The sequence below is a fragment of the Brienomyrus brachyistius genome, chromosome 17, assembly GCF_023856365.1.
Source record: "Brienomyrus brachyistius isolate T26 chromosome 17, BBRACH_0.4, whole genome shotgun sequence".
NCBI classification, from domain to species: Eukaryota; Metazoa; Chordata; class Actinopteri; order Osteoglossiformes; family Mormyridae; genus Brienomyrus; species Brienomyrus brachyistius.
Window position 1 is genome coordinate 10,672,034 of NC_064549.1, and position 27,842 is coordinate 10,699,875.

The 27,842-nt window shown below is 45.9% G+C and overlaps 3 protein-coding genes across 6 annotated transcripts in view; 1 reads left to right on the forward strand and 2 right to left on the reverse strand.

Moving 5' to 3' along the window:
- The window catches only part of LOC125711837 (protein jagged-1b), a 28,004-nt gene extending 17,195 nt beyond the window's left edge, over positions 1-10,809 (reverse strand). Inside the window, exons 1-2 of the mRNA XM_048981237.1 lie at positions 10,505-10,809; positions 6,900-7,235 (exon numbers count right to left, since the gene is read on the reverse strand). Of these exons, the coding sequence (XP_048837194.1) occupies positions 6,900-7,235; positions 10,505-10,573 (405 nt within the window). The 5' untranslated portion in view covers positions 10,574-10,809. The remainder of the gene's footprint in view (positions 1-6,899; positions 7,236-10,504) is intronic.
- Positions 10,810-18,300: 7,491 nt separating this feature from the next.
- snrpa (small nuclear ribonucleoprotein polypeptide A) lies at positions 18,301-22,584 on the reverse strand. The gene is made up of 7 exons (XM_048980485.1): positions 22,499-22,584; positions 21,823-21,898; positions 21,479-21,651; positions 20,684-20,854; positions 19,788-19,970; positions 19,620-19,708; positions 18,301-18,948 (listed from the first exon to the last, which is right to left on the reverse strand). The coding sequence occupies exons 2-7, from the start codon at positions 21,893-21,895 to the stop codon at positions 18,789-18,791; spliced, it is 849 nt and encodes a 282-aa protein (XP_048836442.1). The 5' UTR covers positions 21,896-21,898; positions 22,499-22,584; the 3' UTR covers positions 18,301-18,788.
- c17h19orf54 (chromosome 17 C19orf54 homolog) lies at positions 21,533-27,437 on the forward strand. Of its 4 annotated transcripts, none has more exons than XM_048980481.1 (7): positions 21,533-21,661; positions 23,471-23,658; positions 23,757-23,825; positions 24,019-24,143; positions 24,249-24,378; positions 26,008-26,078; positions 26,658-27,437. In XM_048980481.1, the coding sequence occupies exons 2-7, from the start codon at positions 23,489-23,491 to the stop codon at positions 26,981-26,983; spliced, it is 891 nt and encodes a 296-aa protein (XP_048836438.1). In that variant the 5' UTR covers positions 21,533-21,661; positions 23,471-23,488; the 3' UTR covers positions 26,984-27,437. The 4 variants fall into 4 exon arrangements, with proteins under 4 accessions (XP_048836438.1, XP_048836439.1, XP_048836440.1 ...); XM_048980482.1 differs by lacking the exon at positions 21,533-21,661 and adding an exon at positions 22,758-22,844; XM_048980483.1 differs by lacking the exon at positions 21,533-21,661 and adding an exon at positions 22,834-22,941.
- The last annotated feature ends 405 nt before the right edge of the window (positions 27,438-27,842 follow it).

The window sequence follows — 27,842 nt, forward strand, 5'->3', positions numbered from 1 at the left end:
TTAGCCGTCAAGTATTCAGCAAGTTGCAATTTGTCCTCCCCAGTGGACGGCTTGTAGTCAATTAATCTCTTTCGGGGTGATGACGTTTTGCATGTAACATTCCAGATATTATGCAATACACACACCTGGACTGATCTACCTGGCCCCTAGTTCGGTGTTTCCAGTTGCTCATCTACATAAATGTGTTTTTTAGGGGAATTTAGATGTCGCCAAACATCCAAAGTGAAACAACAGTACCAGACAAATATGCTGTTTTCCTCTTGTTTTCTTTCCCTCCAGTTCTGGTCTTTAATTACCAAATGAAGGCCTATATTTACATCAATTACCAGATCAGTTACATGCCTCACTTAAGTCTGTGAAAGCCTTTCCCTCCTGCTCCTCTCTCTTTATTTTCACCATCGCCTCACATCTCCTCTTCCCTTTATCTGCCCTGCCTTTTATTCTTTCCTGTCCGTTTCTCCCTCCCACTATGTGCCCCTCTCTTCTACCGTCGCTCTCTGTCTCTCTCCCTCCCTCCATCTTTTTTTCTCTCAGACTGAGGCATGGGAGGAAATCCCGGCTGAACAGGGCTGTACAAACACCAAGCTCTTCCACAGGAAGGTCCCCCAGCCCACAGAGTGGAATTTCCCTTTGTACTCTTCTCCCCCCTCCCCAACACACACACAAAAAACATGCATGCTGTAATGACACAGTCATAGCAAACTCGCCATTCCCTCCCCATGTGTTTTCGCCAGAAACGCTAACAGGCACAAACTTGTAGCTGTGTGTGTTCTAGGCTGCTACATGCTCACTATTAAAGACCAGCAATCTCAAAAACGTAATGCAGAAATTCAAAAGCTGACATAGGGTCACAAGAAGACCAGAAGACCAGAAGACATGAAGACCTGATGTCCAGGCTCCCACCATGATTGTGCTCCTCCTGTTTCTCCTATTTGGATCTGCCTTGATTCTCGCGGTGGCCCTGTAGATGCCTCCAATCCTATGTCACCCCCTCCCCAGCAGTCTCTCATCTCTCAAGAGTCAGATTCCTACATCCCTAATTGGCCGGCCCACACTATAGAATTCCAAGGCAGTTCAAAGGGGGCCCGGAAAATGGGCCCCACACAATCCCCAGGCCATGGATGCTGGCGGGGGCCTCCCCTACTCCCTAGGGCATCGCAGCGTATTGCTACATGTTGTTGTATGAGTTTGGCTGAATCTGCTCCGCATGTGCAGCTATGGGGGGGGGGGGGGGGGGGTCTTCGGCCATGACAGTCCTAGTTCCCTCCCCAGTAAACAGGATCTCAGGCTGTGGAAAGGACCCAGACCCACCACTGCACCGTTTGCCCCCTTTCCCATGTATGGGCACACCAACGTACACCCACACACACCACTGAGACAGAGACCCTCCCTGTCTGCTAACCACCCCCCCCCCCCCAGCTGCCCGCACTTCCCACAGCCCCATCGAGACAATGTCGCAGTAAACTCTGTCATTTTGTGGGTTTATTATTGCCTGTCTGGTCTGGGCCTGTGCCCTGCCCATTTAAGATCTAGCTACAAACATTGCTGAAGCCACGTCAATGGGACAGGGCCCGCAAAAAGGCATGGCTGGGGACCCCCCTCCTCCCCCCAGGACTGGCCCAACACTTCTCAGAGCCTTAAGCAAAACTGGAAATGCAGGCTTTTGCCAGAGGCAGATTACATTTGCTGGGGGGCAGATTCCCTGTTCCATTTTCCCTGAGGCAGGGACCCCCCCCTTAGTGTTTGGCCCCCTAAAAGTTTTCCCCCTTTTCCCCCCTGTGTGACACAGCTGCTCGGACAGCTTGGACATAAACATGCTGTCAGCTCACTGCTGGGGACACGGGCGAAAAAGCACGGCGAGCGGGAGCCGGGGGCGGGTTTCAGTACGAGGGGCGACGGGCGAGTATCTGAGGCCAAAGCTGATGGGCAGGACAAAGAGACAGGAAGAAAGGACAGAGAAGAAGCGTGTCTCCCCAGGACAGGGGCTACGAAACGCCTCCCTATTATCACACTACTGGATTACATTTCCTGCTGAACCCCCGACACAATAAGTACGAGCGTATAGGCTGGTCCAGGCGGACGTACAGACTTCCTACACGCTTTATCCCTGTACCTTATCCTTTTGATAACCTCCTCCCCCCCCACCCCCCCCCCCCCCCCACGTGCCGCTCTCAATACAGAATCGTCTGTCTCCATCCAATTTGCACGCAAATGAAATCATTAACCGAACGCCTCCCCCGGGACGCACATCCCAAGGTTATTAACGTATTGGGGACCTGAAAAACAAGGAGCGGGTTTATCTGCGCGGGCGTGCCGGCGAGCCAGGACGCGGCATAGAGGATGAAAAACAAAAGGAAGTGGAAAGACAAATACAGAAAGACGACTGGACGGCAAATAGCGCCCTGCTTGTAGTCCTTGTCCTCTCTCACTCACCCCCACCCCCCCCCCCCCATAACTGGGCGAGGGGACCCCAATTCCCAAGCTGTTAGGAATGTGCAGGTACCAGTGTAGGTGGAGGACCAGCCCAGGATAAAGCCTGCTCCCATTTAAGGAAACACACATCACACATGCACACACAACTGCGCATGCAAATATGCACGTTGCGAGACATGCGCATGCATATTTTGGGATGCGGCCGCTGGTGACACAAACAGCACGCCAGGAAATGCATTTCAAATCGGTCCTCCGCTTATGTTAAATCATAAATAAGATAAGACCCCAGATTTAAAGTGACAGGCACCCAGAGGACCTGGGCCACCCCTGACACCTACACACACTGCTTCCCAGACCTCAGTTCCCCCTCTCACCTGGAGCCTCTCCAAACCCAAACTTTACCTCCCCTTCATATTAATTACGGCACCCCCGTTTACGCCACAAGGGAGCTGTTTCCATCTGACAAATGCACATCTGACTGTGAACTACCCCCCTTTAATAGAGGTTTGCAGTGGGGTGGTGGGGGGAGCAATAGCTAACTTTCAATTTAAGTCACGTCCCGCATTTTTATTCCCCCTTCCACTCCGTGAGGCCGCCAGGAGGGTTGATCACCAGCAACATGATGCAGGAGCAACTGGGGTGGTTATATTCCAGACTGAATCCTTTTCCTTACAAACAGTCTTTCAACAGCTCAGTGCAAAGGTGACTATTGCGGCTGCCAGGATGCACGAGTCTCTCACGGCTAAACATGATTTTAATCTAATATTCGTTTTTGAATTTCAGATTCATTTAGCATATATTTAACCGCTTGGAAAAGGGATTAGAGCCACAGAGGATAATGCTGGATTCCCAGCAGGATTAGAAATCACCAAAACCAGAGTGAATTCAGATTTACTTTTACTCCTTTGTTTGGGAAGGTGAAGTGAAGCTAGATTGCGAAGATGGCCTGGATTCACCTGACCAATACATCCGAGGGATTCCCATAGAAAACCGCTGGAGAAAAGCCAGATGCTCAAAGCCCCAAGCCAAGACCAGTGTCCCAGCGCCCTTCCCATACGGTCACATGGGGCCGGCCCTTCGTACACAGTGCCGTTTCTCTGGTGATTGTTTCTGAAGGGGAACAGGGGTCGGAGCTGGTGCATTTACCCATTACGCCGGTGCTGACAGACTGCCGAGTGTTAACTGGGAGCAGGGCACAAAAAAAAGAAATAATCACATGCTCGGGTTTAGATGACGCTGTTTCTCGGCACTTTTGTGTTGGTATCCAGGAGAATGAACCCCACTGGAGAGTTAGCTTGGAGGCAATGAGAAGGAAAGCTTGAGTTCAGAAGGTGTACAAGGTGAAAGAAACAGAAAGAAAGAAAGAACGAACGAACGAAAGAAAGAAAAGAAAAAAGAAAGAAAACTGTAACAACCTTTGAATCCATCAGTTGTTCCTTCTTAGCTGTTCACTATGTTGCAATGCAGAAAGTTTACAGACACCACTGATCCCGAACCTGTATGTTCATTTAGTGCCAACCAGATGCCAGGACCAGATGATCCTGGATAAGGGCCTTGGAGCAGTACCTAGCTAAACCTGCTACAAGCAAATTTATATCAACTAATTACTGCCTGACCGAAAAAGGCCACACCCACAGAAGGGCGGCCTCTGCTGGCCTCTGCATATCGCCTCACAATGGAAACATAAAAAGGTACATAACAATACAAGTAATTAAATCAGCCCGCTGTATGTATACTGCATGTATGCCCACTTTGATCTTCCGGACCTCCGCCCAAAGCTCCTCATTGTTAACAACCCTAGACGCACTCACACCCTGAGCGAGTGATCAAAACTCAGACGGATCAATCAAATCACCGCTAGGCTTCCGCCCACTCCCTTGCTAAACGGTGGAAGCCCACCACACACACTCACACACACACACACACACACACACACGCATATACACACGGTCAAACCAATCTCCATCTCCCTCAAGAGATTAGCTCAGAGAAAGAGAGTGCCACACTCAAAGAGTTGGGGAGAAAAGGATAGCATGCGAGAGCTCACCTTTCCTTCATAATGACGCTGCTCACCTGCACGTCCCCTTACCTGGGGCTGTGGTATCATGATACCACCCTTCCCCCCTCCCCTCACCACCCAAACCCCCCCCTTTGCACCCCGGCCTCACAAAGAGGGCTTCATAATGCCGATCTCTCCCAGTAGACGTTTATTCATCCCCATTCTCTGACCAACTCCCTTCTCTCATTGCATCCCCCCAACTCCAGTGCCCAGCCCTGAAACTGATCCAGATTACCTTACCAGGGGAGAATTTTCTCACACTCAGAATCGCCGCTCTCGTGCTTTGCTGATGTATGACCGCTGGGGAGTGTATTCCGAGCACCGCACTGGCGTGTGCGCATGTACTCGGCCCCGGCCGTTAAACGGCACGGCCGACAGGTGAAAAACGAGTACATGGTTTTTGGTAGGAGGCCCGCACTGGCTAACACACTCCCCTGGGTGTCAGGACACCTTAAATGAGGGGATGACCTCACCTCCTTGCCCACGGAAGCATGGAAACCTCAGCGGGTCCTGAGTTGGTCCGAGGATGCGAGCGTGCCCCTTTGTGACGGACACCTATTCACGGTCCTCCGGTGGGGGGGGACCAAATGCCTGGACAGGTATTCATGAGCCAATGATGCTATTCTTAGTCCAGAAGCTAATATCTAACAGCCTTCTAGAGTGTTAAAAATTTTACTACTATTAATAATTACGACATGGTCAAACCTAATTTCTTTTCCTACGGATAATTATAGTCGACTTCAGCGGGAGATCAAATGACATTCCAGTCAGTCGAGGAAAGAATTTGGGATCACTAATCATGCCAAAAAGATACCCACAAACTGTAAATTCAGCAGCGCGTCTTAAATTTGTCATCTCATTTATCCACCGTAAAATTGCCGAGCAAATAGCTTCGGAAAAAAGGCACTAATTATACTAAAAGCGCAGCAACACATCATTAATGGGTGCACATGAACGTACGAAGGAGGCCATCTTTAGTGGAATCAGTGATTAAGAGCCTTTAATCCCCATATCTTTGTTTCTGTACTTAACGACAGACAATTAAACGGCACTCTCGCGCACTAAGCTACAGCCATCACATCTGGCAAGGACGACACTTTATGATGTATTAGGATCACTTTGGATCTCTTGGAATCCCTTCAGTATGCGTTTGTTTTTCTCCAATTATGTTAGAATGTTAGCTGGGGCGCAGATGCGATTAACGACGCGTACATACCGGTCACGAAGAGACACACAACCGACCCGACGTCAAACAAATAGCCTGGTACCATAATGAAGTCACAGCCGGATAAAACGCATAAACGGATCAATACAGACAGAGGAGTGAAGAAGAGAGACCTTTTAATGACGTGGCAGATGAAAGTCTCGATGGTGGAGGAAGAGAGGGAGAGGTAGAAGGACAGCGAGAAAGATGGAAGAGAGATTCACCTCCGCTCACACGTCTCTGCTTCTTAGCAAATATCTCAACCAAACCCATGACACCGTCACTGTGCTCCCCTGCCTTGTGCTCTACTTAGTTTTAGCCAAGGCTGGTCAATCGTAAAGGTGACATAGGCAGTCGCCTAGAGCGCAATCTTCTGAGGGGGCCAAGCTGATATTGGCTATAGGGGCCGGTGATGAGTCTCGCCTTTGGCTCCACATGCGCTTTGAGCTGTAGGATATCATTTGTAACTACGCAGCCCTGAAGCGGAACCATGATGAGCAAATCTCCGGCCGTCGTTCCCGCCAGCTAACCGGGCTACGGCTGGATGACTGAGTGGCTCCGCTCAGCACTTCCATTGCCATGGGGGTCTTTGAACCGTACTCAATTTCACAGGTGATGTGTCATTTGCCAAGACCTGTGAGATTCCTCTGAATCACTCCCCAGGGCAAGAAGATTTGGGGCCAGAGCTGCACCAAACCACACTTCTGCTCCCCAATCTAGCGCTAAGTATTCAGCCATCTCCCCCACGACACAAACAGGTGTTTCTCAACATGCGTACTTGACCATACTTGTATTCTCGTGGACCAATGGTACTTCATCTTCCATTCCCGAATGCCAGTTACAATACTAAGAACAGAAGTACAGAGGACAGTAAAAATCTCCAGATATCAAGGATACATCGGTTGCCAATCACCATAATTCATTGCGTCACAAGTTCATTAACAAGACCTCACTTGCCAAGACCACAAGTATGATCTTTGCGTTCTGGGTATTGAGAAACATCCAAAGTCTCTCTCGGATCATGGCTTCCCCCAGACCCAATGAGGTTTGATCTCTCTTCAAGTACAACTTAAAGATGTTTGAGGTTTATGGCTTTATTGCTTCATCGCACTTGTGATGTACCTTGAGGTGGTTACCAGATGTTCTTCCTATGTCTCTGAGGGACGCCAGCAGAATAAGTGGTTCGTGTTTTTTTGCACTTACCGGCCAGGCGTATTTAAAGGGGATGGCGATGTGCCCGTCGCTGCTATCTAGCACACCGCTGGCGCCGTGGAGCCCATGCCCGTGGTGATGCACAGAGAAGGAGTTCCCGCCTAGGACAGAGGTGCTGCCTGACCCGAAAGTGCAGGTGCCGGTGGGTGCCACGCGGGCCTGGTACTCCTTGAGACATGCACGGAAGAACGTGTCACACTGGTCCGTGGGGGAGCAGTGTGGCTTTGAGGGGGAGGAGCGGTCACAGCACTCGCCGTTCTGAAGCAACCCGTGGGGGTTCTGAACCTGGCGGATCTGCAGCTCGAAGGTGCCCACGGCACACGTCACCTGGGGGGGGGGGGGGGGACAACAAGGGAGAGAGAATCCTGCTTATAAGTTTGCAAACAACATAAAATGATGAGGACCTGAGGAGAGGCCTGGGGGGGGTGAGAAAGGAAGTAAAGGTGGCGACGGAGGGGAGATAAAATACAAACAAAAGATACGGAATAAGAAGGGAAAGTGAGGACCGGGACAAAAGGGCAGCCACACATTGTAAATCAGGAAATTGCAGAGAGAATGGAGAGAAACCACCAGGGTGAGATGCGGTCACTTGCATAACCGCTTCAGACTCCAGCGGGAGCAAATAATTTTGCAAGGGCAGAGATAGCAAACATGGCGTGCACTTGAGCGCCCTTCGCTTCAGATCTGATATTTTGAGAGGGGGCCACGCCTCAGACAATCCCCTGTGCAGATGCTCAGCTCACTTGTTCCTCCCTTCCTTACACATCCCAGCATGCAACACTCCCCGAACTTTTCTGTACTGCCAAATGCTTTTTTTTTTTTTAGATGAGCATAGATGAAGAAGGATGGAGAGGGGGGTGGGTGTCGGCTTGTAATCCCCTTATTGTCAAGAGGGTATTCAATTACATGCATGCACCCTGGTTGGGAATAGAAGCAACACCCACCCTCCCCCCAGTACCTACATAGAACCTATGCCAGAATTAGTCCAGCATCATTACAACATTATTAGGCAGTTCCAGAAGGAAAGAGTGTGTTTCCCTGTCCTGGCATGGCCGGGGTTAACAGCATGCAGTCTGCTCTTTAAGACAACCTCACCGAAAGAGAAGCCATTGATTAACACCATTCTGTCCCCAATGAAAAGCGGAAAAATCGAATCTCTCTGTGCAGCTGACATGTATACTCGCATCTCTCTAATGGTTCGCTCTATCACCATCTCTCTCTCTCTTTCATCCTGTATCTCAATCATTCCCTCCCTCCCTGTTTGACCCCCCCCCCCCATTAATTCACTTTTCTCTCATTCCTGTATCTCTCTAGATATCAGGCTGCCTCTTACATCTGTCTCCCTTCACTCCCTCCCTCTGTTTCTCTGCCATTAATGCGGTATCAGAAGCTTCCTCTAGCGCCATCTCTCCAGGGATCAGGGACGCTGGGAACCCAGCCACCGAAACCATCGTCCTCCTCCCCTGTCTGTCTCTATCTGGGAACGGGCTGTGACCCTCCTCTCTCCCTACACTGGTTCTTCTTCACTTCATTGTTGCAACTCCTCTTTTTTTTCCTCCTTTCTCAATCTCTCCATCTTCCCCCCTGGCCTCTTTCGGTGAGTCCGACTCTGCTCCCACGACGCAGGGTGGAGGAGCACACCTGCTGCTTGCGCTAACTGCCCCCCTGGGGAGAAGCAGAGAGGTGGAGACTTCGGATGGGGGGGGGGGGGGTGAGGTAACAATGGAGCGGTAATCATTTCTTCCTGCCGTTCAGATAACAATAATTACACGCACACACACACACTTGCAGAAACTGCTTTGCAGCGCGGAAAAAAGCCAGAGAATGTGCACACTATCGGTCTATTGTTTGATCCACGGTGTTTCGTCCCGGTCCAACTCCTACTTTGGGGAGCTGTACGCTCGGACATCAAAAGACCCGCAGAGATAAAGAGACGGGCATCTCTCTCCACCTCCCTTTCTTCCTCTCCCTGCGTCTGTCTCACAACCATTCCGGGCATACCTGTCTTTCAGGAGGGACTCTGGGTGGCACAGTGCGGAGCAAGGCTGCATTGCCCCTGGCTGTTTGAGCACCCCAGGGATGGGGCTGACCCCGCCTCCTTAGGGGACTGTCACTGAACCCTACTCCCCTTGTCCTTAACACCGAGAAGTTATAGGATCTCCTCTCTGTAAGCTCTCTGCAACACCTGTATATGCGTTCCGGCTTTGGGCTGCGGCGCACTGCGATGCTGTAAAGGGAAACGGCGCAGCACTGCACCAAATCCTGCGATACAGATCACTGCGCATTAGTGTGTGTTTGTGTGTGTGTGTGTTATGCTGCAGTGCCCCTGTGTCCCGGTCACACGGTAACATTAATCCGGGGTCCTTCCTGACTGTAACAAGTGTGTCACTGCTGTTCTCAGTGTGCCCATCGCAAGGCAGCACCTTTCTGAGGAAAAACACCATAACTCTCAACATGACCACACACCCCCACTACCACTTACCCTCAGCGCACACACACACACACACACACACAGAGTCAACATATTCATATCTTTACAGGGACTCGTTATTCAATTCTATGGGCATAACGCTTTACCCCAGCAATAACAGCCTTAACCCCCACACAGCCCGAACCTTAACCATAAGCAACCAAACAAAATACACGAGTTGTGGCTATGTTAGTTTTTTTATTTCATTCACTGATTCTTTCCTTTTTATATATATAAAATTGAGGCTGTCCTTGTGGGGACTGAAAATCTGGTCCCCACAGTGTAACAATTACAAAAGCACAGACACAGACACTAAGAAGTCAATTTTATACACAGAGCCTGTCCTTATAGAGGCTGGGATTTGAGTAACAGACAGTGGTTGTTGTTGCAGAGTGTGTTTTAAATTATCTAGCTACAACCGGTGTGTAAATTATGAACTGACATCAAGATCTTTGAGCGCTGGGGTAACGAATGTCAGCTATCAGATTATCCAACAGTTAAGAGACGCTGGCTGTGTCTCAGGAGCGTAACGCAGTATATAAAGCCAAACTGATTAGAAAAGGCTATCAGAAAGACACATCTATTTTCTCTTCAGCTGAAGGATTAACAATCATCTGTGACACAATCGATAGACGTCCACAGACAGTACCATCTCCATCGCAAGGGTCTCTCACCTGTGACATCTTTTTTCTTTGTGCCCCTGCGATCGGCTTATCATTTCTGCTAATAAACAGAAATTCAGTTTTCTTCATTTTCAATTCCCAGATTATAATTGAAATAATTCCTTTTGCACGCGTACGTTAAAGCGCAACTACACTGTAACTGCCCAAAAGGTTTATAGCCAGAGACATGCGTTTTGTAGTTTTTATGAAACTTGTAATATTTACATTAATACACACACATAGTAAATGCCTTGCAACAAAGAAGTTTCAAAAATGAGCAAAACACTGGAAATGAGACAACAGGTGGTATGACTATGGTGAAGGGGAAAAGATTCGTTTTTGACAGTGAGGGTTATTAGATGCGCCGGTCATTTCCACACAATGGTCTCCGCAAGTAGGAAAGCAGAAGCATGGATGTAAATAAAGCGTAATTGATGTAAATAAAGCTTAATTCAGCGGTTTACCTGCAATCGCAGGGCCAGAGCGACTAGGAAAATCACGGGCCACCGCGGATGCTTTTTTCGGTCCCTCATCACTGTCTTCGCATAGCCTCCGGTGTCGCTTCCCCGACAATCCTCCCAGGTCTGCTCCTCCTCTTCTCTCTTCCTCTCCGCTCTCCGAGTCTGCCTGCGTCGGACCTCGATAACTCGTGGGGGGACGGCGATCCTTCTCGCACCCCTATTTCCAGGACCCTTCCCCCGGCTCCCTCACTTCTCATAAGGCTCGCCCATGAAACCACAGGCTGAGCTCGCCAGAAGTGGGTTTATATGCTTCGCAAGGACCCCCCACCCCACCCACCCACCGCTCTCCCTATCCCCCCGTTTCCCTAACACTTTTGTGGATGTCCGTAGTGGGGGGGGGCACACACTACCTTTTCCGCTATATCCGTCAACGGGCAGTTAAGAAGCTCTGATTTTCAGACTGGCTGACTTCACCTCGCATCCCAGCTGTTGTCTCTGTCCGCATCAGACTTTCCTCTCCGCCGTATGTAAGCTTCCTAACGCTGCTTCTCGCCGGCTTTTCTCGCTGTGCGTCAGCCTGACGACTGATTGTCGACTTCCTCGGCAGCCGTTAGTCTATGAAAGCTGACTCTGTGGGAAAACTGGAGGGTGAGTGTATGAATGTATAAGTGGAGGGTGTGTCCTCCACCCAGGGATATCCGACGGTCCATGTCACGCTCACGGACGATCGCCACCCGGCACATGCCTCTCTGTGGATGGAGGAACAGCTGGTTTAACTGTGACAGCAGATCACCGACTGTGTGGGTTTGATAAATTAATTCGGTCAGTTATCCAGAACATATATGACTTTGGCTTAATTGCAAATTCATACAGTTTCAGTAAGTAGCAGCAAACTGAAAATCGAAACTCTAACGATTTGCCTATTTAGCCTACTTATAGAAATCTTATATATATATATATATATATAGTCAGAAAAAGTATATTATTATTGTTGTTGTTATTTAAAAGTTAGAATCGTGCAAAAAAAATTACAATTATTTAAGACGTTACAAAAAGGACATGTAGCACATGTTGAATATATAAGAGAAAATATATATATTCTCGAGTCCTCGGTGCTCTCCCTGTTAGCGAAAATAATAGGCCCATTTTTGTTCTGAACTTCAGTAAATTGCTGGCTGACATCAAAGCGCAGCCGCGCCAATTAAGTCCGTCGAAAGCCGGACAATGACACGGGAAGCGGTTCGTTATTGCACACATTAAATGGGGGGAGAGATCTCAGATGAAACTAAGGAAACGCATTCACGATTAGTAATATTCAGGTCGATGAGGGACAACAAAGAGGGAAACCAACGCCGACATTTCAGAACAGCCAGGATGCAGTCTTTTCAATGCCGAATTCATCTTGCTTGGGTTCCCTGGCCACTAGAACCCACGTTTTTTGGCAAGGCTCACGTTAGTACTCATGAATTTTAAGTTGGTCCTGGGCTATTTTTACTGCGAGGGAAAAATAACAGCTAATGCGATTTTTTTCCCCCAGTATCTTTGATTATACAAGCACGGGCTGGGAGGTGCCGCATTGTCAAGTGGTTATCTTCATTTTCCTGAACGGTTTGTGTCTCAGTATACTGACGTGCAATTAAACCTGTGAGCCATCTTAGCATTCTTCTGCTGCGGTGACTGGAATAAATAAATTTTAAAAAAAGAAAGAAAGTGAACATCCCCAAATAAGATAAATCCGCATGCCATTTCAGGGATGCATTTTAATACATATTTTCCACAGGCAAGATAGTTCCTGCCTGTTCCCATATGACTAAAGCTGAGTTACGCACAATGAATACGCTTTATGCATGGAGCATAATGACCCAATTTTATGAGAACCTCTCTCACAGTCCTGGGATAGACTTGTTGCTGACGCTTACATCCCTGGCAACCGCTCTTTCCTAGCGATCTCTCCGGCGCAGTGACCCCGGGGCAGAACAGTGAGCTCTTCAACTGCACGCCGTTGATTAGCATATAGCGGCACTGGCAAGGCAACATGCGCTGAATTTCAATCCACCCCGGCGTTAAACAAAAAGCTTAGAGAGCCGGACTGTAAATATTGCACGGTTGCTTACCGGAGATGGATCTAATACCCTACAGGGTACCGCTGAGATTTAAAGTCTGATGAGGTTCAACAGATTCCTAAATCAAATCAACAAAGGGCGTTTGTGAAAGATGACGCCACCTTATGGTGATTTGAAATGCTACTAGGCACGTTAGTGAAGCAAACTCAATTAAGGAAATTAATAATGGGATTACTGGAGTATTTAATAAATATGGGGAACACATTTTGCTTATCACATTTATGCTTGTGTGTTGACTTGAATGATAAATAAATACTGGGCTACAAGCGATTTCAGCGGTAGGCCTAAACCTATAGTTCAGATAACTTAACGGTGGTGTGTCATTTTAGTTGGAGTTGTAATTAGAGTAGTTAACTATGAGCTGACGTTTATTAAGAATGTTAATGTATATAGCAGTTTCTTAGGTGGTGCACGGAACAATGCCAGCCTTGGTAAGATCATATAAATCAGAATGAAGCGTACGGAACGACCATTGGTTTTACTGTTATTGTTTTACTGTTATATTAATATATTTGGACACGGACTGATTGGCAAAGAACACATTATAGACGCAGTAGCCTATTCCAACACCAAGGCTGCTTCTCCATGCACGGCCAACGGCGGTCTCGGATTTTTTTTTATATAACCTGTGATGTGTTGTTAGACTTAATTAAAAAATGGGAATTTAGTTCCAGAAATTGGCTGAATCACTGCGATTGACATTTGACAAAAAAAAGAATGTCAGAAGACGAACTAGGTTCTCTGTTTCTCTATCACTTGTGGCGTTGCGTGTCTGCGCTGTTTGGGCGGACAGCGGATAGATGGACTGCGATGATTGTAGCTGCAGCGAAACGTGCGGTCGCTGAGCGACGGGAACGGCTGCGATCAGACGTTCCCGTTGGAATCCGGTGGATGTTCCCGTCCCCCGTATACGGGCCGCCGCGGAGGTGTCCCACGCACAGTCGGCTGATAAGTTTCCTTTATTCCTTCGCTGAAAGGCCGCAGTGTTGGTGGAAGGGGAGTCGGCAGGCGTGTCGCCAAGAACTCGGGACACTGATACACACAGTAGTGTCGTGCGCACACACACACACTTTTCAGGCGCCCCGGTGACTAAGGTCAGTGTTTTCTCAAGGCAAAGTAACAGTGCGGAAAGGCTTGGGAAAACGGGAAAAGGAATGCACATTTACAGGAACAGTTTCCTTTTTAACTAGAGAACCAGAGAAAATTATTCAAGACACACTTATGTTGCATTCATGGGAGCGCTTTCTTCTCGGGAATAAATGCACTTAACGCTATAATGGCGTGTTTTTATACAGGAAGGCTTTATAAAGAGTTAATCTGTTTTTGTGTTTCTGTGGAATGGTTGTCCGTATGGTTTTGATGGTCGGGTTTCCAGTCCAGCGTGTACACTGCCTATGATTCCAGACTGGCAACGAGATAAATTAGATGAATATAGTTACTGAACTGAACGTGGGGCTTGTATTTGTAAAAAAAAAAAAAAACGAAAAAATCCGGATGCGTATAAATAGGTTACAAAGTCAGGCTGTATAATATCAAGAAGGACAATCCCATCCATTCAGAATTGTGAATTTGTGAGGCATTTAGTGGGCTCAAGAATGGTTAATGAAAACAGCTCCCCGCTGCTCGGCCAAGGCCCTGGAGGGGTTATACTGTAATACTGAACCATCATTTTTGTGGTAAAATATCCAGTTGAATAAACGAGCCATTTTGTAAGTCACAGATAACAAAACTGTCCGTTAAGCAACAATTAAATGTAAACAGACATAAGGAATTGCGGGATGTGAGGTGGGCGGCACGGTTATGTTTGGGCCACATTGCGTCACAATCCCGTTCATTCGATTCACCTCAGTCTTATAACGATTGATAAAGTGTTATCTTACTTTATATTACATGCTACATGCCCAGAGCTTGTTGCTGTGTCCTCCACCCAGACGTATCCCTTCCCTGTTTCCCGTGGACTTCGGCCGAATTAGCCAACTTTCATGTTAATTTTGTTCCCCATCCTTCCATCCACATGTATCGCGCTCCTGCTCACCCATCATATCCCTATACCGGAATAAATTCGCGCACCTTACAGATATTGGCTATTCAACTACACGATAACTGCACAAAAGCTGAAAGATTGCTGTATTTTATCAAAGGTATTTTTCACCCCAGGGTTTTTTGTGTTCCAGTCATGCAGAAGTACTTCGTGTTCAGCAGTCATTGCACCGTAGGAACATCTGAAGAATTGCTGTTACATGTTGAGCACTATTGCAGTAGCACTGTAAAGGCGCCATCTGGTGGCTACCGTCACCCTGATTAGAAGGCGCGAGAGTTGGTGACGCACGGCTGAAGAATAACCTAAGAGTTCCGATGAACTTCTGAATATGCAGATTTAATTCAGCTGACCGGCACTTTCTGCAGAATTTTCCATTTCAATGCATATAGTTTTTTTAAATTTGTGATTAAGTTAACGTACTATTCGACTTAAAGTATTCTTTTAGCATTTTCCCATGTAGTAAGTCATATTGAAAAAGCCCTGGTTTAATTTACAGTAATGGAAAGGCATCACATTTAGTCACCACCTTTCACTGACAAAACTGCACATTCAGAAAAGGAAATATTACTATTTATGCTTTTCCTCAGAAAACTCGCCTAATCCAGCAAAATTTCAATGCTTATATTCTGACGTCATGGTTATTGACGTCAAGGTGAATGAAAATACAATTCATCTTAGGAAACTCGGGGTTGTCGGAAGAATTCTGTGACCCCTTTGTTCTCTTGATGTCCTTTTCTGAGAAAGGTCATGGAGTGACTAGGCAATGTACCATTAATTAAGATGCAATAATATTTTCTCTCTAACGTTAATGTTATTTTGGCTACTGTGAGAAGCAACGATATATTTCATTAAAGTGGTTAAAGTTTAAAGCTGTCACATAACATCTACTGAACCTTTTGCCAATGTCAGTTTCTTTTCTACTTACCTGCGACCTTGCTCAGGATAAGCAGTTAGAAGATGAATGTATGGATGTATGACTTATGACCAGTATCAACCACTAGAGGGCATCATAATGCACATAGCCATGATGAGAAGAATTAATATGCTTTCATGTCATATTAAAATCTAATTTTAATCACTCTTGGGGAAGCACTGAGAGGCGAGTTGAAATGGACACGGTCTCCATCTAATATTAATAAAATATTGTCTGGCAATATTGATAATGACAGAGTATTCTGTGATAATGAGTATAGTTATATACAAGAGTCCATATTTAAATGAAAGGGTAGCTAACTAAGTCCATTCTGACTGTTCCCCTTGCACCACTGCATCATCGGCAGGGCTGGACTGCACCCATGATATTGCAAGTAATTTCCTGCTAGACTGGTTAAATTTATTGTGAGACCCCACCCCGGGCAAAATTTCCCACGGGGGACCCCAAAGTCTAGGGCTGATATGCAGTCCTATTTCAGCCCTGATCATGAGTAATATAAAAGCACCATCATTGTCACACCACGAGTAAATCATAGTAATGAAACTAGACTTCACACTACGACTTGCTGACCCTTTTCAAATGGTTCACAAAAGAAATGGGACAAAGACATCTCCTTGTTAGCGCTCAGGAAAAACCGACCTCTTGCATGCAATTACCTAGTAAAATCTGCGGCATTTCAAAACAACAAAAAAAAATAAAAAATACGGGAAACTGGCCAGAAGTGGGAAAACATGAGTCAATCAGACCATTCAAATAAAGCTGGCGAGGAACTGGAAAATGTTTGGGGTTGTTCAGCTGAATTGTGGCAAGATAATGTAAGAGAATATACATGGAATTTTACAGAGAGAATTTCTAAGAAGAATGAGTTGCATATTTTTGGTTTTATATCCAGCTCGGTCAGTCTAACCAAGCCCACAGAGTCTTTTCATGTGGCTCGGCTGTGGACGCCCCCCTTCTAGCCCATCCTGTTGCTTCTGAGGTAAACACTCAAGTGGCAGACAGACAGACTTATGGTGCTTTTTCCCAGCCACCAAGAACCGTATCCAAGCCAAACGGAGATGTTTTTCCATTGTAAACAATAAGTCTTATCCATCCCATATCCGCACTGACACGGCCCCGCTTACTGGCCAAGGGCGGGGCTATACCGAGCGGATGGCGTCACCCCACCTGATTGGTCAAAATGAATACCGACATGAAAAAACCGTAATGATTCATTATTAGTTGTATCGCACATTTGGATGTATTAATACGTTCCTGATAACTCTGAACTGCAAAATTTCCCAAAGCTGACTTGAAGTACTATGGAACAACTGAAAGGAATTGATTCGTAATGTAAATTTGTGCAAGCTAATGTTAATTCCGTTAGCCGTTGATGCCAACATTGCACAGCGACTCACAGATGTACTAACGGAAACTGGCACATGGCAAATAATGTTGTACATTGTGTGAACAGTGTATAAGCATTTCTCCAGTATCACGCCACTATCGGTCTCCAAATCACCGGCAGTGCCTTTACCGAGCTGACCCTTACTGCAGTGGAAAAATCTAAGCGAGCTGGAACTGCACTACGACTACCGTCTCTTCGCAATATGGGTCAGGTACAGACCAGTTCCTGTTTGCCTGCAGAAAAAGTTCCATTACGCCCTTCAACCAGCTGCTTCACACCTACTAGAACTCGAAGAACACAGAAAGATGGAACCAATTGTTTGCTGAGAATACTGAACTGCATAAAACCACATGCATGACCTGGGTGTAATTCTAGGACAAACGAGTTTAAACCCTCATGACTCAGCATCCATATGCTTCCAAATGACTCGATGATACAATTAAAAACCGGATGATCGTGTCGGTGAGAAATCCAGCGAGATGCAAGCTTTCAGGGACAGGGAAACTGATTCACAACTTCCCAAAAGGAAAAGGCTGAGAATGTTATCAGGCGACGACACAAGAAGTTGATGTGCTCAGACAGCATTCATTCGCTTCTGTGCTGCAAGTGACCCACAATATACCTACCAATGACTTACAGCAAGACACAGGGCATCAAAGGCAATAACGCTAAGCACATGGGGAGATAACTCGGAGATACTCGATGTCCCTGGGGTTAGTTCATTTGAATTGATCAGGAGGGAGCTCATCGAATTGCCCTCACGCATCTCCATCCCTTAGTCCTCCTCAGATCTCTCCTCTCGTTCCCATTTAGGAAGTGTTTGGATGCAAAAAAACAGAATATTTTACAACAGTACAGAGCTATAGAAAAGGAATTGTGTTGACATTTCACATGCATCAATATTGGAATGCAACATAGTGTATTATTCAATATTCATGCGCCCACAGAATGCAAGGTAAGTTACACAAGGGGTTCCAAATCCATGCACCCACCTCAAAAAAAAAAAAAAAAAAAAGCTGTAAATCATATCCTTCACAATCGGAGCATCTTCGCAAAAGCCCACCTTAAATTCACCAGACTATCAATGATACATCATTCAGGAATGTAGAGTCTGAATTTCCCCGATTCGCATGACATCCCATCTTGTGCATGTTTCACTTGGGTTCTCCCATTCCCATCCCCCAGACCGACGCAGTACATGCGCCCAACTACTGACCAGGATCTATTGTGCTACCTGGGAAAGGCTCCAGGCCCCTTGTGACCCCGATCAGGACAATGAACAATAAGGTGGAGGCGCAAATAAAACAAATCAAGTACAACCATTATAAAACACCTTTAATTGAAACAGATAAGCTCCAGGTGCAATGTTTGGGTGCCCAAACCCTGGGTGCAATGCTTCTGATATAAAAACAAAAAACACTGAAAAGCTAGATGCCTGAAGGAGGGAATGGTGGGAGGGGGGGGACGGTGTTAAAAATTAAATATAAAAAAAAATTACCTGTACCCCTTCAGTACTCCACTACCAAAAAAAAAGCCATATGAGAATGTTGGGGGAATGTGAGACAGAAGAGAAGGTAAAATAACTCACCTTATCTTCTCTCATGCTACAGGTAGCTTCATACAAAGAACCAGTTTTCTTTTCCTTGTTTGGAATATCTACGTTACCATGGAAGCAAAATGCAACCTCGGAGAGGGCATGTGTGACAGACGGAATGTGCACTTCCGTGCAGGAGTACGCCTCACGGTGCACCGCTAAGGAGAGGGGGGGCTCAGATGTCGGCCTAGGAGCTTCGCCCATCTGCTTATTTCTTGGCAAAGGAGATCTTCATGGCGTTGTTCTGCGTGATCTTAAAGCCCTGCAGGGCCTCTCTGGCAGCACCTGCTTGCACCTCATTCTCAAACTCCACGAACGCGATGTCGTGGCGCCCCGGGACGAGTCGCACCTCCTTGAACCCAGGGAACCTACAGATGAGAGTGAAGGTTTAGCGGCTGTCAGAGCACAATGGACCTCCACCCAAGGCGAGAGGTGACACATGCACGCGTGCAGGAAAGGCTTCCACTCCTATGAATTCCGTCTATTCTCCCAGTGCCATTGATATACAAGCAAAGACACGCAAACTGTTTAAAATACTCGCATTCGAGGCACAAATCATAAGCTTCTCCTCAATGGTTCTATTAACACTTTAGTTATATCCCTCTATAAATAAGCCTGTGTCACAAAGTTGTCTGGGCTAAATGAAAGGGAACAAAGAGAAAGTCCATTTAAACTGGGGTACCTTAAAATTCGACACGTTATCTAGCTAACCTAGCGTTTCCCAATCCGCTCCTTGGGGACCCACAGCCGGCCCACGTTTTTGATCCCTCCGAGGTCCCTGCCAGACAGTCAATACCTTTTGCTCCCTCCCAGTACCACAAAAACGTGGACTGACTGGGTGCCCGAGACACGGATTGGGAAAACGCCAAGCTAACCAACAATTCTCATATCACAATATATATCTGCCATGACTAGTGAAAGAGAAGTGCAGTCACACGGGGCAGAGACATCTACACCAATACAGACCCAAGACAACAGTGATGGACAAACATGAAGAGGAAGAGAATAAAAAAAAAAAAAAAAAAAAAAAAGGACTGACTGGTTGAAGAGCATAGACAGCATGAGCTCGTTGGTCTCCTCAGGAAGATTGGTAAGGAACAGGATGTGGTTGGGTGGGTTTTCTGAAACCTGTCAGGGGCAAAAGACAGGTGTTAGGTCAACCCCAACAAGGTATAACCCCCATTAAACAGGCGTAAATTATGCGAACCTGCTGGGCATGAGGCATCTGTCCAGGCATCTGCCCTGGCATCATCTGACCAGGTGGCATGGCTCCTGGGGGCATCTGTCCTGGACCCATGCCAGGCGGTGGCATCATGCCAGGCGGTGGCATGTAGGGCGGCTGTCCGGGCATGGGCATCATCCGCGGGGCCTGGCTCAGGGGAGGCATACCCTGAAAGACAAAGGAGACATCAAAAGGTGACCCACAGTCACATTCAAAAACTACTAAACGCACCTTAAGAGGGAACATGGGCTGGATAGAGAATACAGGGCACTCCATTAGAGAGTGCTCCAGTGGCTTTTACAGTCTACCACTGGGTGGCGCATAAATACATTCAAATGACATGCATTTCATTGCGTCACATTCAACCACTTTATTCTTTAACTTTCAAAATACCTAAGGCAGGCATTGAGAGTAAAGCCAAAGGAGAAACTGCATTGCTGTTATACAGGCTGAGCCAGTACAGCACACACTGAAGGGCAAATGCTACAGTGGCATGCAATAGTTACCAGTGAAAACCTGCATTTTTGATAAAATCAATCATTTTTGCTTATAATATTCTATATTTTCAGTATTACCAGTATGAGGTAGCTTACTGCACATAATCTGCCACTTTTTGCAAAGTATTCAGTGTTATCTGGTTATTGTTTTGACTCTGTTCCTGACTTGGACATGTATGAAGTATTATCGCCCCCATCAAAACAAAACCCCACACATATACATACATATATGAGTGTATATGTTCAATATTTAAATGCAGAGAAGGGGCAGCTTTTTAAATAAAGCCTTTAGCCAAATGGCAGATTGTACCACACCGATAGTCCCAGGGGACAGTACCAGGCGGTCACATGACATGCCAGGATAACAAGGAAGTCGACACTCACAGGCATGGCTGCAGGCACCCCAGGGCCGATAGCTGCAGCTCCTGCTCCCTTTTTCACCCCCACAACTTCGGGTCCCTTCCCCTTTCTCTTCTCCTTCTTGCGGTCACGCTCCACGTACGTGCCCTTCATCTTCGCGATTATGTCCGAATCGGATTTGGCGTACTGAATCCTCTGCAGGGCACGGGCACGCAGATCAACAGAAGCAGTGTCATGGCTGCGAGACATTCTTTCAGGACGTTCCCGATACCAAGTACTGGACCACTAGGTGACCCAGGTTGCGTTTAGCAAAAACAGTATAATTTCCAACTATATTTAAAAAAAATAATAAAATCTACCATGCATGTTGCGAAAATGTGCTCCAATAATCCTGCTTATAAAGCCTGAAATATTCAAAAATCTGAAAAATATACAAGACATGCCACCATGCTGCATTCCGTTTGAACTTGGAGGCTGAAATTTCCAAGTGCTTAGTCAGAGGCCTCTGAAGTTGGAGTTCCGACTCAGAAATCAGAGGAACATCTGCATGTTACTAGTGTTTAAATGTGCAAAATATGTTGTGTTATCTAGAATTACTAACATTGGCTTACAGCAAACCAGGTTAGAATCGGTTTTGCTAAAAGCCTTCCCGACTTGTTGCACTGGAATGTGGTGAACTCGATTGTGACATCATTCCCAGCTCCGGCTTCCAAGGTAAATGGAATGCAGCATCGATCGCACAATCCTGAATTCAACACATTCAAGTTAACATACGAACAGACTAGGATCAGAGCAACTGAAAATGAAGGACAAGCGTACCATTGGTTTATCATAAAAAGGGAAACCCTGCATAGAACGGAGGGCATTGGATGCACTGTTGACTTCCTTGAAGATCACAAAGGCCTGCCCCCTCATTTTGAGGGAGCGAGACACCAGAATGTCCAAGATCTGCCCGAACTGGGAGAAGATGGCGTACAGAGATTTCTTCAGCTCTGGGGAAAGGTAACGAAAAAAAGAAAATCAAACACGTATTTTACAAATGAAGGTAACAAAATAGTTAAAGCTAACAGCCACTTCAGAAGCGAGAAAACCGCTTTGTGCACAAATGCATTACGCAAGAGTAAGACTGCAAAGAACAATGAAGGAGGAATGAATGGGGGTACCATCTTTCTTGATCTTTTCGTTCAGGTTGTTAATGTAGATGGTGTGGTTGAGTCGGATGTCCTGACCAGCCATGGTCTTAAGAAATCAAAAACCAATACAAAGGTGTTTGTTCGCCAGATGCATTTGAAACCGAGTAAGCAGCAAGTAGACATACATATTATAATACGAGATAATATTTTTCGGCAGTAATACGGGATCATACCGAGTTTATATGGGAAAATTCTATTTATAATTTAACAAATAAAATGAATGGCTCGCTTTAAACTCATTTATATTATAGAACCACATACACAAAGTTACATCTATTTTAGAACCTGAGTGGCTAAGAGCTACATTTGATGTTAAATCTAGCTGTATCGCAACAAGAGCTACTTATAAATGCACTCAAATAAAATCAAACATAGTTATGCAAAACCGGAACACATTACATGGACTTTATCGACGCATATCATTATTAGCTATTTTTTCCACTACAATTCTCCACATATACGGATAAACGTGGCTGGTAGCTAACAGTTAGCATAAACAAAAAACAACCGTTTAAGAAACCTAACCTTGTAACCGTGCTAAAAGCAAATATTTGTCTAGGTCATACGCACATGTGTTACTTAAAAAAATGAACCAAACCCTTCAATCTTTCCGTTAAATTAAAAAGAAAAGCTACCAACGTTTTACCTTCCAGTCAGAGCCGCTTCAGGGACGTAAAAAAAGAAACGCGGCCTAATCGCTGTATTTCACGTTTGGGTAAAGACATAAAGAGAGTTTTTAATTGGCTAAAATCTACGTCAATCATTAAATACTGTGCAAGCTTTTGCAACGATTGGAGAAATTAAGATATTACCGCCCCAAAGTAAGAAAACGCTTTTCAATTGGATAATAACCGACGACTCGCGTAAAACGAATATTATTATTGGACTATATTCATTCTCATGCCGGTAACTTTTTGCCTCTGCCTTAACCGTATAAGGCGTATGAGTGTACAGCCCCTCTAGTTTATTCTTGTTGAGAAACTGCGTTCCTGGTATGTGAAAATGTTATACGGTTCACTAACTCCATTTACAGTATCGTTATGCAATACTGCCGTCGTATTTTATGGGATTTACTCCGTTTTCAGCTAGGTACATATATAAAATTGCTGGCGTGACTGGCTAACTCAAATTACTTCTTTAACACCGAGTACTTCCCTATGCGACAGTTTTGTAATCGCAGAAAGTCACACATGGTCGTAAGGAGCAGAATAATGCTAGATTACATGTGATCTCTGGTGGGACTGCACTGTACGGAAATATTTTTTGGATTGAAAGGAAAAATGTATTAAAATGCAGGTTTCTTTTAAGCCATTTATATCGTTTGTTCGACATTTTTGTATAACAGTTTGTTTCATGGTAGAGGTTTGATACCTTTTAAGATCTTATCAGATGTGCAATACTGCGGCCGAGCTGCATCCGGTACGCCCCAGCTGTTTAATATACCTCGGATCATTATGGAAACAGCCAGTGGTTTTAATGGTTTGTTCTTTGTAAACAGATACTTTACCTGCCTTTTAGTGTTACTAAGCTTGGAGGATTATTGAGATCATGTTGGCAGCTTATAACTGTCAATTATTTTCCACTACATGCATACATTGCACGCGTATGATTATTACAGGGTTGGAAGACAGCAGGAATGACAACTGTGCAACTACCCCCACCTCCACCTGCACCTCCACCTGCACAGCCAGAGGCTCCCACAGGTTCCAGGAAAAAGAAGCTGTATCAGACCATTGCGGAAGGAAGGGCACCAGTAGAGGGAGATCACGAGGAACCCCGACTGTTGCTTACAAAAAGGGAGAGCAGGTGAGAGCTTCTCATCGGGATAGCTGGCCAAAGCACAGAGTCTTCTCTGGAACTCTTGCTTGTGTATGGCTGATAAATATGGAGTGCATCTGCTGCAGTTTCAGAAAGGACCTGCAGTGGGTGCTCTTCAACAAATTTGTACCTTCTCTTATTCAGGACGGACCACAGTGAGTGCCCCACAACTACCTTTATATTGCATTTATATTTGCTGTGCGCTACACAGTAATTGTGATTTCAAATATAGGCACGCCATCATGCCATATACCAGAATCAGCCAAGTATAAAAATTCTTGCATCATCAGTATAAATTGATTGTATCGCTCTCCGTTTTGAGTGTATTTATTACGCTGAGCTCTTCAGATGTGGTTTGGTTGCCTTGTGGATGGCAGCCCAGCTGCTTCAGCCTTCTGCAGACTTGTCTGTGGAGAACATAGTGAAGACCGCAATGGACCAGGGTTACACTGCTCAAGGAGAGATCTTTTCCGGTAATTTCCGGTGCTTTGGGTGTCCGCTTATGGCAATAGCTGAATTGCCTTATCCCAACCATGCATATTTCCATGACCATTTCCATGTGCATGCATGTGAACCAGCCCATCACATGGCCTTATTGGCCGAGGAGGTGATTGGCTGCTGGGCCGAGCGACTGACTGGAGGTATGGGCGGGGCCAACTATTGCCACATCTTGAAGCACCTTGCTGATGGACAGCCCATCCTCATTCCGTATCCTTCAGCATGTGTCATACCCTTTATTGCTATCATATACACCCAGTGGCCAGTTTATTACATTTATTGCTCTTTTTTTAAATGCAAACAGCCTGCACCCCCCCCCCCCCCCAAACAGTGAATTATGTGACTGCAGCCGAATACATACAGCACGCAGAGGCGGGAAAGAGATTCTCTTATTCTGCAGCTTGGCAGAATGGTTGAAAACGCCTGGTTTAAGGGGTTTAGAATGTGGTGTGATTGTCGGTCCCAAACGTGCTGGTTCCAGCATCTCAGAAATGGCCACCCGTGCGGAATTTTCACACGCTACATTGTCTACAGTTTACCCAGAATGGTCCGAAACACATACACAAAATAAAGCATTCCACCCAGGGCAGTTATGTGTCTGAAAATGCCTTTTTAATAAGAGAGATTGAGGGGAGAATGGCCAGACCCACTGAAGATTACAGGCAGGACAACAAAACCAAAAATAACAACTTGTATAGTAATAATGCCACTTTTTTGATCCCAGTGGACAAATACAGACACACATTGGTGAGAGCAAGTTTGACAGCTAAGGGCAGCCACCTGCAGGGGCTTGTGGTCATGTGACCGTCATGCCAGAGCTGGGCTCGAACCAGTAACCTTCTGATGATCAGCACAGAGGCTTGACCTACCGAGTGATACACAGATGGGCTTCTCAGTATGTAGGTCTCTACCCTTAGAGTGGTTCTGGAGACAAAACGGTGTCATACCTGGTACGGTGCAGATGTACCTAATAAAGTGGCCGCTGATTCTATAATGCTGAAGTATTCATGTGTTTGCTTATAATTTCTTGTCAAGAAAGCCACGTGTGACTAGAAGGTACAATTTAAAGTTTATAATTGAAGAATATAGGACAGAACCCCATATAATTGTGACTGAAAATAGCCTACAGCGATATAATACTGATAGCTAGGATTAATTTAAGAATACTTTTTAATGACTCAATAGATGCACACGTTCTGCTTCTAAAATTATATTGCAAGTTTGGCAATCTGCATTAGCAAAAGGGCTTACTAATGATGAAAAGTGAATGATTGAGGGCAATGGGGGAGAAAGGATAGTTTTGCTAAGAGCTATATCTGCCATGCACACAGTCAATTTGTTCTGAACATTAAGTCTGCATTGTTATCCAACCGTTTAACTGCAGTGGCCTCTTTTATTTGATATTTGGCAGATTTTCTTGGCTACTGCCGCTATGCTTATGAGAAGTTTGTGTCTAATTTTGTCAACGTAGAACATCAAATGGAACACGACTCCTTCTGTGAAAACACGGAAGACTATCTATCATCTTTTTTTTTTATCATGCAAATCACGTAGCACTTGCATGGAACTTGTTCTGCGGAAGCTTAGTGCATCGTCGTGGTGTTTTGGTGGTCATTGTGCTGCGGCCGTGAGAGATAACGTTTATTCCCTTTCTCGTTAAATGTGCTGGATTGCTTTTTGGTTTTGTGATGGGGCTGCTGGCTAGTATGCTCTCTCTCTCTCTTGTTTTGCGGACAGTGCAAACGTAGCACTGGAGACAGATATGAAATGGGGGGGGGGGGAGCACATTCCTTACTATGGCTTGGTGTCATGGACAATCCCTTGACTGAATCTTCACAGCTACGATGAAGACTTCAACCACGAACCCTGCCAGCGCAGTGGTCATAGAGCACACTGGGCTGTGGTCTCAGGTGAGAGTTAGCCAGCACACTGGCTGAAAGGCCTGTATGTGTTTGCTGTAAGATTAAGATGTGCTTTGTTGATTCCAGGGGGAATTTCTGGTGCATATAGCAAGTGAGAACACAGCACATAGATGTGTATATATATATATATATTGCCAAACAGACAAGGTGCAATTGTAGAGTAGAAATTTACAGAGTACACACTACACCAGGACTGTTGAAATCTGGACCTCGATTCCAAATCCAGGCCATGTTTTCAGTTCTCCCGGGTAGTTAGTTTAATAATGACTGATTCTGATTGGGCAGAATCTTCACATCTGGCTCACAGGTAAAGGTAGGCTGGAAAACCAGCAGGGCTCGGACCTTGAGGGTCGTGATTTAAATAGCCCTGCACTACACAAGTAAAATATTCTGAGAAAACAGACTTATACTACAGAAATTTATATTTTAAGATATTTATTGAAGTAAATTACATAATAGAGATTCAAAGGTGTTTATTTTACTTTATTTAAAGATATTTTGAGGATGTTGTGCTGTATGTATTCACTGAAGTGATGGATGAAATCTCCCTCCTAACTGATTTTTCAGGTGTGTTGCTGGGCTTAACGCATGGCAGCCTAAACAGCGAGGATTTCCATGCAGATCCTGTCCTGCCCTGGCTCCTGCTGCCCCGTCACGGTTGTAGCTGCCCCACCGTTGGGGTGCAGGATGCTTTGGTTTTTGCCAAGCAGGGAAAAAGCTTGCGCTATCAGCTATGGAGCCTGGAATTGCTGACCCAGAGCAACGCACAGCTGAAGGAGATGGGCCCCCAGAGAGTGGCAGATGGGTCTGTGTACATTGTACCCCAGGGCGGGGTGGGGGAAGGCCTGGCAGGTCAAGTAGTCCTGCTCCACGCCAAAAGGCCGACGGACTGATGTACAGCCTACCTCTATATAAAGCCTGAAAGATGAAAGCGGGCCCAGCAGTCAAGCTGCGACTTTGAGGAAGAGACACCTTAGCATCTGTCTGTATGAAGAAAAGTGAGGATCTCAAGTAGGCCATTGAGTAGGGAACTGTAGCGTAAAAGGTCAACCTGTGTGAGCTAGCTGGTGGAGTTCTGAGCTCATTGGGTGTGTGAGGTTTCTGGATGACACGGGGTCACTGCGATCAAGCCTGATGCACCACGTAACGAAGAGTACAGCGGTTTTATAATCGCTCCTCACGTTACTCCCTGCCTCGATCTAGGAGTGACATTTGGTTTCAAACATATATTTCTACTTGATCCATCTGGCCCGTAATAATTTCTTTGCTGTGTAAGACTACTGAGGTTTTGCGTTCCCTGTTGTCCGTGAATTAAATTATTAAAAATTGTTTGCCGTCTTACAGTGATCAGTCTCCCCCCCCATCTGATTGTCCAAAAGTCCCTCCTCTGAGTCACGACCGGCTGTATCAGACAGCTGTAACATCAGCCTGGGTCAACAGGACTCCTATACATTGTGTTCCCAGGAACCATGGTTACGGCTCCGGTAAATAAGTCAGGTAGCGTATTGTGTGACAGTGATCCTTTGATATTTAAGAACGTAGTTGAATACCAGCACTTATGACTCGTCCTGTGACAGTTAGCTGGCTCAGGCTCACTGTCGTGACGAGAGAATCAGTTTTTTTTGTAAACTTGAACAAAAATGCTGTAAATCAACTTTGGAAAACTTGACTCACCAAATATGACTCACATGTTTTCTAAATACCCTTAAAAGTATCATCTGAGAAATACCCACATCCAGGACATGACCGAAT